This window comes from Bactrocera dorsalis, chromosome 3 (assembly GCF_023373825.1).
Source record: "Bactrocera dorsalis isolate Fly_Bdor chromosome 3, ASM2337382v1, whole genome shotgun sequence".
NCBI lineage: Eukaryota > Metazoa > Arthropoda > Insecta > Diptera > Tephritidae > Bactrocera > Bactrocera dorsalis.
This window is the reverse complement of record NC_064305.1, coordinates 25459590-25471709: the sequence shown is the minus strand read 5'-3', so window position 1 is coordinate 25471709 and position 12120 is coordinate 25459590. Positions and strand designations below refer to the sequence as shown.

The following is a 12120-nucleotide window of genomic DNA, read 5'->3' as shown; positions in this document are numbered from 1 at the left end:
TAATCAGTTCTGTCAATTAAGAAATACATTTTATTTATAATTCAAAATTAAAACAAAGATTATATGACAGACTTTCACATATATCACCCTTTTCAGTATCGTCTGAATCAATTTGTATGGCTTTCTCCATACATTTCACAATATCTTTAATTAATTCGATTTTTTTGTCATACTCCATTTTCTACATATATTTGCAAATTACTTACCAAAAGATGAAATTAGATTTTGTAAATATATTCAAAATATTAATTTCAAAAAAATATATGCAAATGCAACTATGTACTACGAAAGAAAGAACACGAATGTCGAAAAACGTCGCAGCGAACTGTTACGAATAAGAACACAAAGCGAGTTGCTGAACACTGGAAACTCGGCGCGATTCTCCTCTCCTCGTCGCCCCCTCGCCTATAAACCAAGAGTTGCCGAAACAAAAGTTGCCGCGTGTAATAACAGAGTAATCAGATTGCCGGTTCAGCAAAAACAGCTGGTGAACCAATTTTTAGTGATTATTCATCAAGCTTAAAATGTTTCTAATAAGACGTTTCTGTAGTGGGTTTCCACACATAAAAGCAATTACAAATACTGCTAAACCTGGAGACCGTCTTGATGTGCGAGTGCGTAAGAAGTGATTTAATACATTCTTCACATATTTTTCAATTATAAAATTACAATTAGGGATGGATCAAAAACATACGTCGCCTGAAGAAAAATATATTTTTCGACCTTAACGATGGTTCCACTGTACGTCGATTTCAAGTGGTCATACCGAAAACAACGGACACAAAAGATATAAGTGTTGGGAGTAATATCAGTGCATCCGGGTGCATACAACTAGCGCCTAATGGCCAACTAGAATTACACGCCGAACATGTAAAAGTAATAGGTGTTACACAATATAAAAATTCCCAACATATACGGAACAGTAAAATTGATTGTTTCTTTTGTAGCTGACGGCCATATAACAGATTATCCTTTTACGCCAAGGCAGCAGCATCCTCCTGAATATGTTCGTGAACATTTGCACCTCCGTGCGCGTGTTGATTACATAGCGGCGCAAATGAGATTGAGGCATCGTGCATTGAAGGCGATACATGACTATATGGACGAATTGCACTTTGTCCAGATTACCACTTCCGTTCTTACAACAAATGACTGTGAAGGTGCTGGAGAAGTATGTATTCAATTTGTAAATAAAAAAAATTAAAATTTGTGAATTATTAAATATTTTATACTTAAAAACTGCAGATTTTCAGAGTGCAACCAGATTCTGATGTGCTCCTCAAGGAAATGGCCCGACCCAATATTCCCACTGAGCATAGTTACTTCGACAAAAAAGTGTTTCTGTCCGTTTCAGGGCAATTACATTTGGAAGCAATGTCACATGGATTGGGTAATACATACACATTAACCCCAGCATTTCGCGCTGAAAATTCTAAATCGCCACTGCATTTATCGGAATTTTATATGTTTGAGGCTGAATTAGCATTTATGCAGGACATTTCCTCTTTAACCTCATTCATAGAGAAAATGATAAAAAACGTTACATTACGGATTATAGAATCAGCAAGAGATGATTTAAAATTTTGTCAAGAAAAAGCGTTAGGTTCTGCTTTTGAGCTACCTTGGCTGAAAGCAGCGTGGATCACTCTTACCTATGATGAAGCTTTGGACATTTTAATAGCAAATAAAGAGAAATTTAAAACAGCACTTAAACCAAATGAAGGATTTTCTAAGGAACAAGAATTATTCCTCGCCAACCATTGTGGAACTCCAGTGTTTGTTGTTGATTGGCCTTCTGATCAAAAGCCTTTCTATATGAAAGTGGTTCAAACAAAACCTGACCGAGTTCATGCTCTAGATTTGTTAATGCCTGAAGTTGGAGAATTGTGTGGAGGGAGTTTACGTGAAAACGACGAGATGCGTTTGAGGTCACATCCACGTTTGCCACAAGACTTGGAATGGTATTTAGAATTGAGAAAGTTTGGCGGCGTTCCTACAGGTGGTTTCGGTTTAGGCTTTGAGCGCTACCTTCAATTACTTACGGGAGTAAAGAACATACGTGATGTTATACCATTTCCACGATACCCACATAGCTGCCAAATGTGAATATATATTTTATATTAAGTTGTTTTTAATACTATGCACATTCAATACATGAAGATGAAAAGTTGACAATGAAAGTAATAATAATAATAAATATTTTTTAAAAGCAACAAAAAATACGCTTTCATTAATTTAAAGATATTTGGTCTCCTATTACGTATCTTTGCACTGTATTTTCATATTGGAACATTATATACACACACTTTGAGCCGCTGTAAAAGAAAGTACAATGGTTCCCACGACAGTCTAGTCTATGTAACTGGAGCGGACCTGAAGTCTTTTTCCGGCTAAGAATCGTCAATTCGGTTGAATTATGCCGCTACAACAACAACAATAAAGTACAATGGTTTAAGCTTTACTGGATTGACAGTTCTTATGGCCAATATTAAATTTATATACATAAATATGTGTGTAGTAATGTCAAATAAAAGTTTTTCGTTTTATGGAGATAACAAATAATACTGTTTATCGCTCCAAGCAGTCAGGGATACACAGCCTAATATATGAATCCCAAAAAATCAGTTTTTGGACAGGAAGTATGGTATTGCTTTATAAGAAGTAGCAATATTAAAATAGCCAAATGTCAAGATATGTCAACATTGTGAAAACCTCTATTGTAAACATTCTTGTAATATGAGGGTTAATATTTTAAACGTCAAAATTTCACATATTTATTTTCACAACATTTCCGCGCGTAAACGCTTTAAACTTGGTAAAAGTGCAGCGGTTGCAATAAATAATTCGGTGTCATAACTTTATTTTTGCATTCATATTTGTTTACAACAGCAATTTATAAAAAAAAAAACAATAAAACGTGCCAAATAAAGCCAAAGTCATGGCCACTTTAATTGAGCAAATGCTAACTAAAATGGGGCTACGGGACGAGCCCAGTATGCAAAGGTCAGTATCACTGACAGAATTTTTAAAATAAAATATATAATAATTAATTGCGTATGTTTGTCCATACTTTTGGATTTTTAGCAAAACGTTAGAATTGCTGCGTATTCTTGAGTTACGTTCAGCTAATGCACCACTACAGCTAAATGAATATGCAAAGACAGTGCTCTGCGCGGATATTGCGACCACAGTATTGGGCATAGCTTGTGATATGGTAATAAATTTATAGTAAAATTCTATAATTTTTAAAGAACGCTTTTTTAGGAGCAAAATGTTAAGTTATCCACTTTGCGCAAATCACATTACAACAAACACAAACGTATAATTGAAAAAATCCTAGATGTAAATAAAATCGTCGGTGTGAATGACATATGTGTACAATTAAATATGACTGAGGTTTCACAAAAGGCTCTAGAACTATTAGAATTGTACAAGACTATTATGGCAAAAGAAAGCGCCAATGATGAAAATGATCTAATCCATCCTCAATATGCAGCAATGGCTGTATTCCAGGCTGCCAAAATATTAAAACAAAAATCTTCAAAAGCGAAAATAATGAATTTTAGCAATTTGCGGCCAACTCAATGGCAACAACTTGAACTGCGATGGAATAAATTTTTAACCAAATATTATAAAGAAACATCTGATAAAAAACAAAGGCTTCGTGTTGGAGAATCTAATGAAGAAACTGAATCTAATGCAGAGATTTTAAAATCGCAAAGTTGTGTAGAAAATAAAAAACGTTTAGCATCTTCTGTAGAGGATTACGAACAATGGAAAAAGCGAATTTTGGCGAAGGCAGAAGAGCAGTTAAGGCATCAACTAAATGAGCAACAAGATGAACTTGGAATTGATAAAGAAAACCTAATTTTAGGAATGTAAAAAATAGATAAGGCGTATGTTGACCTGGTTTCATAGTACGAGATATATTTAATAATAGATCTATTACATAAAGGTCATTTAGTGATTTTTAAAAATAAATGTATATTTTTTTTAGAAAATTTTCAGTATAGAATTACTAATTACTAACTGCTTGAATATATTTGTACGTTTTAAATATAGTTTTCCAATTATTAAATAAATATAGGTACAAAACTATTAGTGTTGTATAATTTAACTATCTACTTATCTATTATCAATCAATTTTAGTCGTATTCGCCGACAGTTTAGAGAGTATCACCTTTTCAAAATGGTTAAAAAGCATCTCTCCTATGTCCTGTTTCTCACCATTCGGTTTGAAGTCTGCATTAAATAATGAAACCTGTTACGTTTGCTTTCTTTTGAACCTTTGAAGTTTTTTATATACTCACCATTATAGAAAATTAACTCAATCTCCTCCTCTGTATCTGGACAGTTATATATCAATTGCCTCAAGTATTTATAAAATTTCAATAGAATTTCCCGCTGCATTTCATCTATTTGTCTTGTTTTTGTGGCTGGAAAATTTAATGTTTCGAAAAATGTTAAAATTGGTGTTGCTCCTTCCAAAGATATATAATAAAACCGATTATTAATAGGCATCCGAAAACGGTATACATCATTTTGATACGGACGATATACTCCAGCACGATTCAGACGCACCTCAGATAGTGGCTATTAGAGAATATCAGTTCTTTTATATACATAAATAAATAAATAACAAGAATTTATACTATTTAATTACCTCCGCTTTTTCTAAATACGGACTTTCAAATTTAGATTTAATAAACAATTTGCTTGGTACTAGTATAACCAATCGATGGATTGCAAATTGTACACCATGGCTTTGTTCATAGAAATTTATGCGATCGCGTATACCGGTATTATTAGTATGTGCTGGTATAGTTAATTTCAAATATCCATGAAAAAAGTTAGCTGCCATACTTGACGCAGAATCCAAACCGTGATTACCACGTATAAACATTGCATTGTCTATCGTGCTATGACCCATTTGAGCCAAAGATATTAACCACCAAAGTGGCATATAGGAGAAAAAAATAGGCGGCGGTATTAAATGCAAGCGTTCCGTAAATTTAATGCGCACTAAAGCTACTACAATAACGCAAAAGAAAATCACCAATGTGGTGGGATTGTAACAATATGCTCGACACAATATTGTCCAAAAACGTTTTTCAGGTAAGTAGTGATTTTTATATTTAAAGTTTTCCAATAAAGCTTTATAAAATCGAAGAAACAAATCGGCGACAAAGAATGTTACCAAAAAATATACAACGTTATCTAAAAAAATAATATCATTTCATTAGTAAATCACTTAAATACCCAAAATACGTACCTGTATATTCACTAAAGACGCTCATTTTTGTTTTTTGTTTTAACCTCCTAAGCTGTAATTTACATTTTCTTCTTTCTAAAGACCCATCAATTTCTTGGGGAACGCAAATTTCTTCAGAAACTCTCATAACTCGCGGCTAATGCAACTACTAAAAAAAGTAAGGAAGACCTAAATTCGGCTGCATCTAAATACTTTATTATATAAAAAATATATTTATACAAAAACAAGAGACCAAAAAACGCAAATCTGCTATATTTCCCCAATGAATGAATTTACTAACTATGTCTAAGTATTCTCATTAGCTTTACAAACAGCCATTGGTGAACAAAACTATTTTACCTATGTAAGTATAGATTTACCTATGTATGTTTTTGATATTATTGTATGCTTCCAGGAAAATATCAAAGATTCTTTAATATATTGGAAATACTCAGCACATAAATAGGAATCAATATTTTTGACTTCTTACAGCAATAATACCAGAGATAGAAAGGAAAATTATATTATTAAAAGAAAAATAAAAAATAATGTTGAAACGTCAAAAACTCTTTAATAAGCCTGGGCGCTGGGAACCTTGAATATACATACGTATGTATGTATATTTGCCTTTCTCTTCAGGATTTTCATTGATGGAAAGCTGTTATCGAAAAGTTTAAACGGTTGTTGCGTTTGCAGGAGAAGAGACAGGTTGTAGCTCCATTTGATATAAAGGATTTTTTATAAAAACTTAATTGACGTTTTTTGATGAGGATCTAAAATCAGCTGTTTATAAACTATTGTGAATAACAACCAAATTATTTGGTAATGGATCACTGAATTGTTAAAACCATTAGTAGAAGTAAGTTATATATTTAAAAATTCATTTATATTTCCTGTATTAAAAACAATTATTATTGTTTAGAAGTAAGAGGAAGTATAATTACGAAGAAGAATTAAATCTAAGGAAATGAAGAGACGTGTGATTGTCAAGAAGGTAAAGTCCAAATAAACAAGTTATTGTGGAAACGACCTTTTGGTCTTGTGGTTTACGCTACAACATGTTTGTAAATATTATATTTTTGCTATATATTTATGAACATTTGTGTACCCAAGTTGGAAATTGCCCTTTAATTTTCAGTTGCACAAATGGTAATGCTTTGGCTAAAGAGGTGGATAATTCAAAAATATGTATTATTTTTAACCTTGCATCAGATTTCTACATGTCGATCAATACCTATGTGCATAGATGTTATCACCTAAACCTTTTTACGATTAACAAATATATTTGTATTATTACTGTTCTGTACGTCTGAATATATAACATATATTCTGCTAATTGAGACAACGATGGTCGTGGAGGTATGTGAAATTTGTATAATTATATTACCTTTCTTCTAAAATACTTTGATTTCTCATAATATACATCATACAAAACTATATGTATACGCCTCACACTCGTAGCATTTACTAAAGACACACTTGCTTTATATTATAATAATAGTTAGACTATAACCTATGTATTTTTACTAACTAAATTTAAAAATTATGATTTTTGCAAATCCTTAGAAAAAGCTTGCAACCAGCAATTCTAAAAGGTCCATCGATGATGGTTCGCCTACAAAATACACGTATACTGGACGAATGTTGGAACTGATTGAGGCCTATAATGTTGCTGTACAAATTTTATATCCGAAATATCCCTGGTATATATTCCCAGGACATCTGACCTTTGCAATTTATAAACGGTATATGAAGTTTTATAAGGGTAAATTTCGTATGGTACCCATACCAAATGCTTTATACGAACTTTTAATTGCCAATGAACTCATAAAAACGGAGCATATCGTCTTTACACCAAAAGATGTATTTGATGAGTATGTAGAATCAGCAGATGTCAATTTTGTCAATTTGATTATAAATGCTGAGAACGCCCTACATAGCACATCCAAAATGACCAATACGAAAAATGTAAATCATACGTCTGACGATGTTATTAAACAAATGCTTAGCAGTGCGCCACATACAATCGTCGCACAGATACTGCCAACTGTTAACTGTCAATCGAATTGCATATTTGTTAAAGAGAATTTCTATTCTAATTTAATGGATCGGTTTCGTGTAACCAATGATTGCAGCCAACGAACACGCTTCTGGGTACATTTAGAGCACTTAAATGATGAACAAACAATTCCAAGCATTGCTAGCAAAGCGCATGTCTACTTGTTAAATAGTCCATACGATTTACCTGCTGAAGTGTCCGAATTAATACTTAATAATTACTTCAACACGCCTCGACTACTACATCGTGGGCACACATATCGAATTGAGGTTGACGCTCATCTGGTGGGCACTGCAGCGTACGCACATTATTATTTAATTTTTGCTTACTTGAAGTGTATTTATTTCCGATGCGCCCATCTGGAGGTAAAAGGCAATGATTTTGAAATGCAAGCAATTGTTGCCAAGAATTTCACCAACCTGGTACAAGTGCCACATACTCATCACTTTATACCACGACAGCTAATGGATAATATAGCAATTACGCACAATTATCCCACTGGTCTGAGACATTCATATCAGTTCTTACGTAACTCAATTGATGCTTTTTTGCCTAAGAAGACTGCATGTTTGTCCTCCAAGCATATCTATCCTTTATTCCTCTTGCAAGGCGAAAGGGGCGCCGGCAAAACGAAATTAACGAATGCGGTTGCTCAAGAGTTAGGCTTACACTTGTTTGGCGTTGACTGTGCTGAAATAGTATCACAAGTACCATCTCATACAGAAATGAAATTAAAAACTGTTTTCGCAAAAGGTAGCATTAGTGAACCGCTTCTTATATGCTTTCATAACTTTGAGGTAATTTATTTCTGCAATTAAAAATTTATTTAAAACAAAATTTAATAATTTGGTACACACATTTCAGATATTTGGTATTGATAATGAAGGAAATGAAGATTTACGCTTATTATCCGCATTTCAAGTGCAAATTCATGAACTATTTGCCCACGATCGCAAGCACCCAATTGTTATTGTCGCTTTGACTAATGAAAAATTTCTCAAACCCATGATTCAACGACTTTTCTTAGAAGTTATATATTTGGAGACACCAACCAAGGACGAACGCTATAACATTTTATGTTGGTTACACACTCGAGAATTATTCAACGATACGATTTTCAATAAGAGGGAGATTTCTTCTGTACCACTATTCAGTTTAGAGCAGCGAGATCGTTATATGAGACAAATTTCTGAGAAATGGTTGAATGTTAAATCAATTTTGCGAGAAGTTGCCGACAAATCACAAGGTTTCTTATTAGGCGATTTGGAAATGTTGTATGAAAATGCGGTTCGCGCTTTGCGCAAATGTCGAGAGACTAAATCAAAATCGTGTCTTAAATTGGTGCACTTCTCCAAACATCTTAGTGAAATGCAAAACTCTTTTGCTAATAGTCTTGGTGCACCTAAAGTACCCAAAGTACTTTGGTCTGACATAGGTGGCCTATTCAAACTTAAAGATGAGATTCAAAGCAGTATCGGCTTGCCATTGAAACATATGCATTTAATGGGTAAGAATTTAAGACGTTCGGGCATATTACTATACGGTCCACCAGGAACAGGCAAGACATTGGTTGCCAAAGCAGTTGCGACCGAATGCAATATAAGTTTTCTATCAGTGCAGGGACCGGAGCTACTAAATATGTATGTCGGCCAAAGTGAACAAAATGTACGTGAGGTGTTTGAACGAGCTCGTTCCGCAACTCCTTGTGTACTGTTTTTGGATGAACTTGATTCTTTAGCACCGAATCGTGGAGTTGCTGGTGATTCTGGTGGTGTTATGGATCGAGTTGTGTCTCAATTACTTGCCGAAATGGATGCTCTGGGTGATGCTACAAAGCCTGTATTCATATTAGCTGCCACAAATCGTCCAGATCTTATTGACCCGGCATTACTGCGTCCAGGTCGTTTTGATAAGCTATTCTATGTGGGTCCATGTACAACAACCGACGATAAAGCTGCTGTTTTGCGTGCGCAGACACAGCGTTTTAACTTGGCTAAAAATCTGAATTTAAATGACATTGCTGAATATCTCAAAGGTGACATGTCTGGTGCAGATTTATATTCAATTTGCTCGAATGCTTGGCTATCAGCAGTTAGACGTACTGTTGACAATCATCTCAAAGGTATTCAAACACGTTACTTAAATAAATATTAATATATTTAATATTACTACTTACAGAAAATATAAGTTCTGAAATTCTTGCAGCTGATAAGGTACTTGTGGAAATGGACGATTTCACGAAGTCTTACAGCAAATTTGTACCATCAATTAGTAAAACCGATTTGGATTATTTTAATCAATTGAAGTCGTCATACGGTGTATAAACATATGAAAATTGTTTGGTTGTTTTTATTTAATAAATATTGTTCATTTTGTTAACGTTCTTTTATGCAATGAAAATTGTGTGATTCCCCTTGAGTGAGATTATGAAGACAAACTGCAAATTCGACATGTCTATCCAAATTTTTCAAACCAACATTTCCATAGTTGTTCATACGTTGGTCAAGTGAATTACAATATATGTATTTAATTTTACTACTAAAGTAATTCAAATGTTTCAACGTTATTTTGTTATATTAGAACAACTGTTCATATACATTTTTGAAAATATTTTAAGTTAAGATTATTCATTTTTTTATAAATATGTATTGTTAAAACCGTTTTCGCCGATATACAACTTCGTTAAAATAAACGTACATATATATTTTTATGTTTGTAAATACATTATTTTGTGCCACCCTTTTCTTAACAGCAAATAATATTTTTTCGTATGTGCAAAGTTGGCATCTCTATTAACGGATGGATTGAGAGACCATAGCAGAAAAATAATAAACAATTTCCAACAGTTTGATCTTACAAAAATCATTATTTTTAAATATAAATACTATTTCACTTTGCTTAACTTTAAAAGTTAAGAAAACATCATGGCCAATAGTTACGATATACCAAGTTGGTAAGAATTTGTTAACCACATTTTTAGATATTGTAAAACCGAAGTGCCGATTTGTACAATACATAGGGCTGGTAAACCCCCCACCGGATTGCATTTGGATGTCCTGAAAGAAGACAAGCTTGTGCAAAAACTAATGGTGGATGAGAAGCGATGCTACCTCTTCGGTCGCAATAGTCAAATGAACGATTTTTGCATTGATCACGCCTCCTGTTCTCGCGTGCATGCCGCGTTCGTGTATCATAAGCACTTGAATATTGCTTATTTAGTAGATTTGGGTTCAAGTATATACACCTATCAGAATATTCGTTGCTTTATGTTATTTGACAAATCTTTTGAATTTTCAATAGCCCATGGCACATTTATTGGTACATTACGTTTGGAACCTCACAAACCAACACAACTACAGATTAATAGCACGTTCCACTTTGGAGCTTCTACTCGACGCTATATTTTAAGAGAACGGCCATCGGCTGGCCAACGCAATAGCATTATGGAAGATTTGCCCATGAGTGAGACAAGTGATGGAGCTTTGCTCGGTTTGCCTGAAAGTCAAACCGAATTAGATGTATGCATATACATATGTAAAACGTTAAGTGTGAAATAGTTCATTCAAGATTTTTTCTCTATCAACTATTAATAGAATCTTACCGAATATAACACTGCCCACAACCGTCGTATTTCTATGTTAGGAATTGCAGACGACAATCTGAGAAAAGTAAGTTACGTCCAAAAACATTTCAGAAATATCTTGTTTTTTTTTAATAACAATACATTTTATAGCAAAACGCTGCAAAACAAAGTGGACGTAAGCGACGAAATGTAACATTTAACGATGAAGAAATAATAATAAACCCAGAAGATGTTGATCCAACTGTCGGGCGTTTCCGTAATTTAATTCAAACAACTGTGGTGCCTGCGAAACGGGGTCGTTTTGATTCTGGTAATCAAATGGGGATCCAAACATCGCCAAACAATGGAAGCTTGTCTTCTAATAATTCGACTAGTCATCAAATGTTCCAACAAAGTTTAGCTGAGCTTAAGCAACAAGTGGATGCAGTACCATTATCCCCTAATTCTCTCTATCAAGGTCTTCCAGCATCTATACATGACTCGCACCCAAATCCAAGCTTAAAATTTAACAACAGCAATTCAGATTTTGATATTACACCCATTGCTATGGGCACTAAATTGGGTCTATTGTTACCTAATCCTGCGCCTGATGTAACTCCAGTCATTGAACCATCACATACTAAGCCATTAGCCGGACACACAACCTCACAAAAGCTGGGACAAGTTAATGCAAACAGTGAGCATCACTACTATATATTATTGAACTAAATTTCATGTTTGCCTAAATTTATTTTTTCAGTGCGTTTCGATCCACATGCCGTAGGTGGCGCAGGTCCATCCGAAGGTGGTGTGCATGGACCACAAAAGAAAAAATATGCCAAGGAGGCATGGCCTGGTCGAAAACCAATGCTGGGGCAACTTTAAATATTTAGTTATTATATGTATGTACGCAAGAAATGGAAATCACCATTTTTAGTCAAAATAAAGATTTAAGTTGAAAAATAGGAATTATGTATGTATGTCAAAATTTCGATTCCGTAAAGTATTCACGAATAATATACATACGTACATATTCATATATCGACTATAAACTATAGCAATGACTATTTGTTAGATATTTAGTAAATTTTTTAAATCTTTTTGATAATTTTTCCTTTGGTAATTTCATTTATTTCGAATATTTTTTTTCATGTGACTACCTCAAGTTAAAGGGTTTTATACAGATATATTGTATGTATATTCTATTAAAGAATCTTTCAAGGCACCATATCAGGCATACCCTATCAA

At 33.8% G+C, this 12120-nt stretch overlaps 5 protein-coding genes across 8 annotated transcripts; 4 read left to right on the top strand and 1 right to left on the bottom strand.

Moving 5' to 3' along the window:
* The first annotated feature begins 454 nt into the window (after positions 1-454).
* Positions 455-2220, top strand: LOC105222329 (probable asparagine--tRNA ligase, mitochondrial). Its single transcript, XM_011199611.4, has 4 exons — positions 455-614; positions 676-883; positions 948-1171; positions 1246-2220. The coding sequence occupies exons 1-4, from the start codon at positions 525-527 to the stop codon at positions 2104-2106; spliced, it is 1383 nt and encodes a 460-aa protein (XP_011197913.2). The 5' UTR covers positions 455-524; the 3' UTR covers positions 2107-2220.
* Positions 2221-2786: 566 nt separating this feature from the next.
* Positions 2787-4098, top strand: LOC105222333 (origin recognition complex subunit 6). The gene is made up of 3 exons (XM_011199617.4): positions 2787-3003; positions 3085-3214; positions 3265-4098. Exons 1-3 carry the CDS (start codon positions 2939-2941, stop codon positions 3880-3882), a joined length of 813 nt encoding a protein of 270 aa, XP_011197919.2. The 5' UTR covers positions 2787-2938; the 3' UTR covers positions 3883-4098.
* LOC105222332 (stimulator of interferon genes protein homolog) lies at positions 3902-5859 on the bottom strand. The gene is made up of 5 exons (XM_011199616.4): positions 5632-5859; positions 5273-5420; positions 4664-5217; positions 4311-4593; positions 3902-4242 (listed from the first exon to the last, which is right to left on the bottom strand). Exons 2-5 carry the CDS (start codon positions 5397-5399, stop codon positions 4136-4138), a joined length of 1071 nt encoding a protein of 356 aa, XP_011197918.1. The 5' UTR covers positions 5400-5420; positions 5632-5859; the 3' UTR covers positions 3902-4135.
* A 111-nt stretch (positions 5860-5970) lies between these two features.
* LOC105222330 (peroxisome assembly factor 2) lies at positions 5971-9710 on the top strand. 4 transcript variants are annotated; one of them, XM_011199613.4, is made up of 6 exons: positions 6043-6110; positions 6174-6245; positions 6390-6610; positions 6818-8107; positions 8175-9432; positions 9489-9710. In XM_011199613.4, exons 3-6 carry the CDS (start codon positions 6599-6601, stop codon positions 9632-9634), a joined length of 2706 nt encoding a protein of 901 aa, XP_011197915.2. In that variant the 5' UTR covers positions 6043-6110; positions 6174-6245; positions 6390-6598; the 3' UTR covers positions 9635-9710. The 4 variants fall into 4 exon arrangements, with proteins under 4 accessions (XP_011197917.2, XP_011197914.2, XP_011197915.2 ...); XM_011199615.4 differs by lacking the exon at positions 6390-6610 and having other exon boundaries at positions 5971-6110; positions 9516-9710; XM_011199612.4 differs by lacking the exon at positions 6390-6610 and having other exon boundaries at positions 5971-6110.
* A 373-nt stretch (positions 9711-10083) lies between these two features.
* Positions 10084-11929, top strand: LOC105222334 (nuclear inhibitor of protein phosphatase 1). Its single transcript, XM_011199618.4, has 6 exons — positions 10084-10263; positions 10330-10544; positions 10611-10828; positions 10904-10978; positions 11044-11569; positions 11633-11929. Exons 1-6 carry the CDS (start codon positions 10235-10237, stop codon positions 11755-11757), a joined length of 1188 nt encoding a protein of 395 aa, XP_011197920.1. The 5' UTR covers positions 10084-10234; the 3' UTR covers positions 11758-11929.
* Positions 11930-12120: the final 191 nt, after the last annotated feature.

What these genes read in the sequence shown, in the direction of transcription:
- LOC105222329 (XM_011199611.4), top strand. Translation starts at nt 525, where the DNA reads ATGTTTCTAATAAGACGTTTCTGTAGTGGGTTTCCACACATAAAAGCA. An exon ending in GAGACCGTCTTGATGTGCGA is followed by an intron (nt 615 to 675) that starts GTGCGTAAGAAG and finishes AATTACAATTAG; the next exon opens with GGATGGATCAAAAACATACG. An exon ending in CGAACATGTAAAAGTAATAG is followed by an intron (nt 884 to 947) that starts GTGTTACACAAT and finishes TTTCTTTTGTAG; the next exon opens with CTGACGGCCATATAACAGAT.
- LOC105222333 (XM_011199617.4), top strand. Translation starts at nt 2,939, where the DNA reads ATGGCCACTTTAATTGAGCAAATGCTAACTAAAATGGGGCTACGGGAC. An exon ending in GACGAGCCCAGTATGCAAAG is followed by an intron (nt 3,004 to 3,084) that starts GTCAGTATCACT and finishes TTGGATTTTTAG; the next exon opens with CAAAACGTTAGAATTGCTGC. An exon ending in TGGGCATAGCTTGTGATATG is followed by an intron (nt 3,215 to 3,264) that starts GTAATAAATTTA and finishes ACGCTTTTTTAG; the next exon opens with GAGCAAAATGTTAAGTTATC.
- LOC105222332 (XM_011199616.4), bottom strand. Translation starts at nt 5,399, where the DNA reads ATGAGAGTTTCTGAAGAAATTTGCGTTCCCCAAGAAATTGATGGGTCT. An exon ending in CGTCTTTAGTGAATATACAG is followed by an intron (nt 5,218 to 5,272) that starts GTACGTATTTTG and finishes TTATTTTTTTAG; the next exon opens with ATAACGTTGTATATTTTTTG. An exon ending in CGTATTTAGAAAAAGCGGAG is followed by an intron (nt 4,594 to 4,663) that starts GTAATTAAATAG and finishes ATTCTCTAATAG; the next exon opens with CCACTATCTGAGGTGCGTCT.
- LOC105222330 (XM_011199612.4), top strand. Translation starts at nt 6,219, where the DNA reads ATGAAGAGACGTGTGATTGTCAAGAAG. An exon ending in TATGCTTTCATAACTTTGAG is followed by an intron (nt 8,108 to 8,174) that starts GTAATTTATTTC and finishes CACACATTTCAG; the next exon opens with ATATTTGGTATTGATAATGA. An exon ending in TGTTGACAATCATCTCAAAG is followed by an intron (nt 9,433 to 9,488) that starts GTATTCAAACAC and finishes TACTACTTACAG; the next exon opens with AAAATATAAGTTCTGAAATT.
- LOC105222334 (XM_011199618.4), top strand. Translation starts at nt 10,235, where the DNA reads ATGGCCAATAGTTACGATATACCAAGTTG. An exon ending in AGTTACGATATACCAAGTTG is followed by an intron (nt 10,264 to 10,329) that starts GTAAGAATTTGT and finishes TACAATACATAG; the next exon opens with GGCTGGTAAACCCCCCACCG. An exon ending in TTTAGTAGATTTGGGTTCAA is followed by an intron (nt 10,545 to 10,610) that starts GTATATACACCT and finishes AATTTTCAATAG; the next exon opens with CCCATGGCACATTTATTGGT.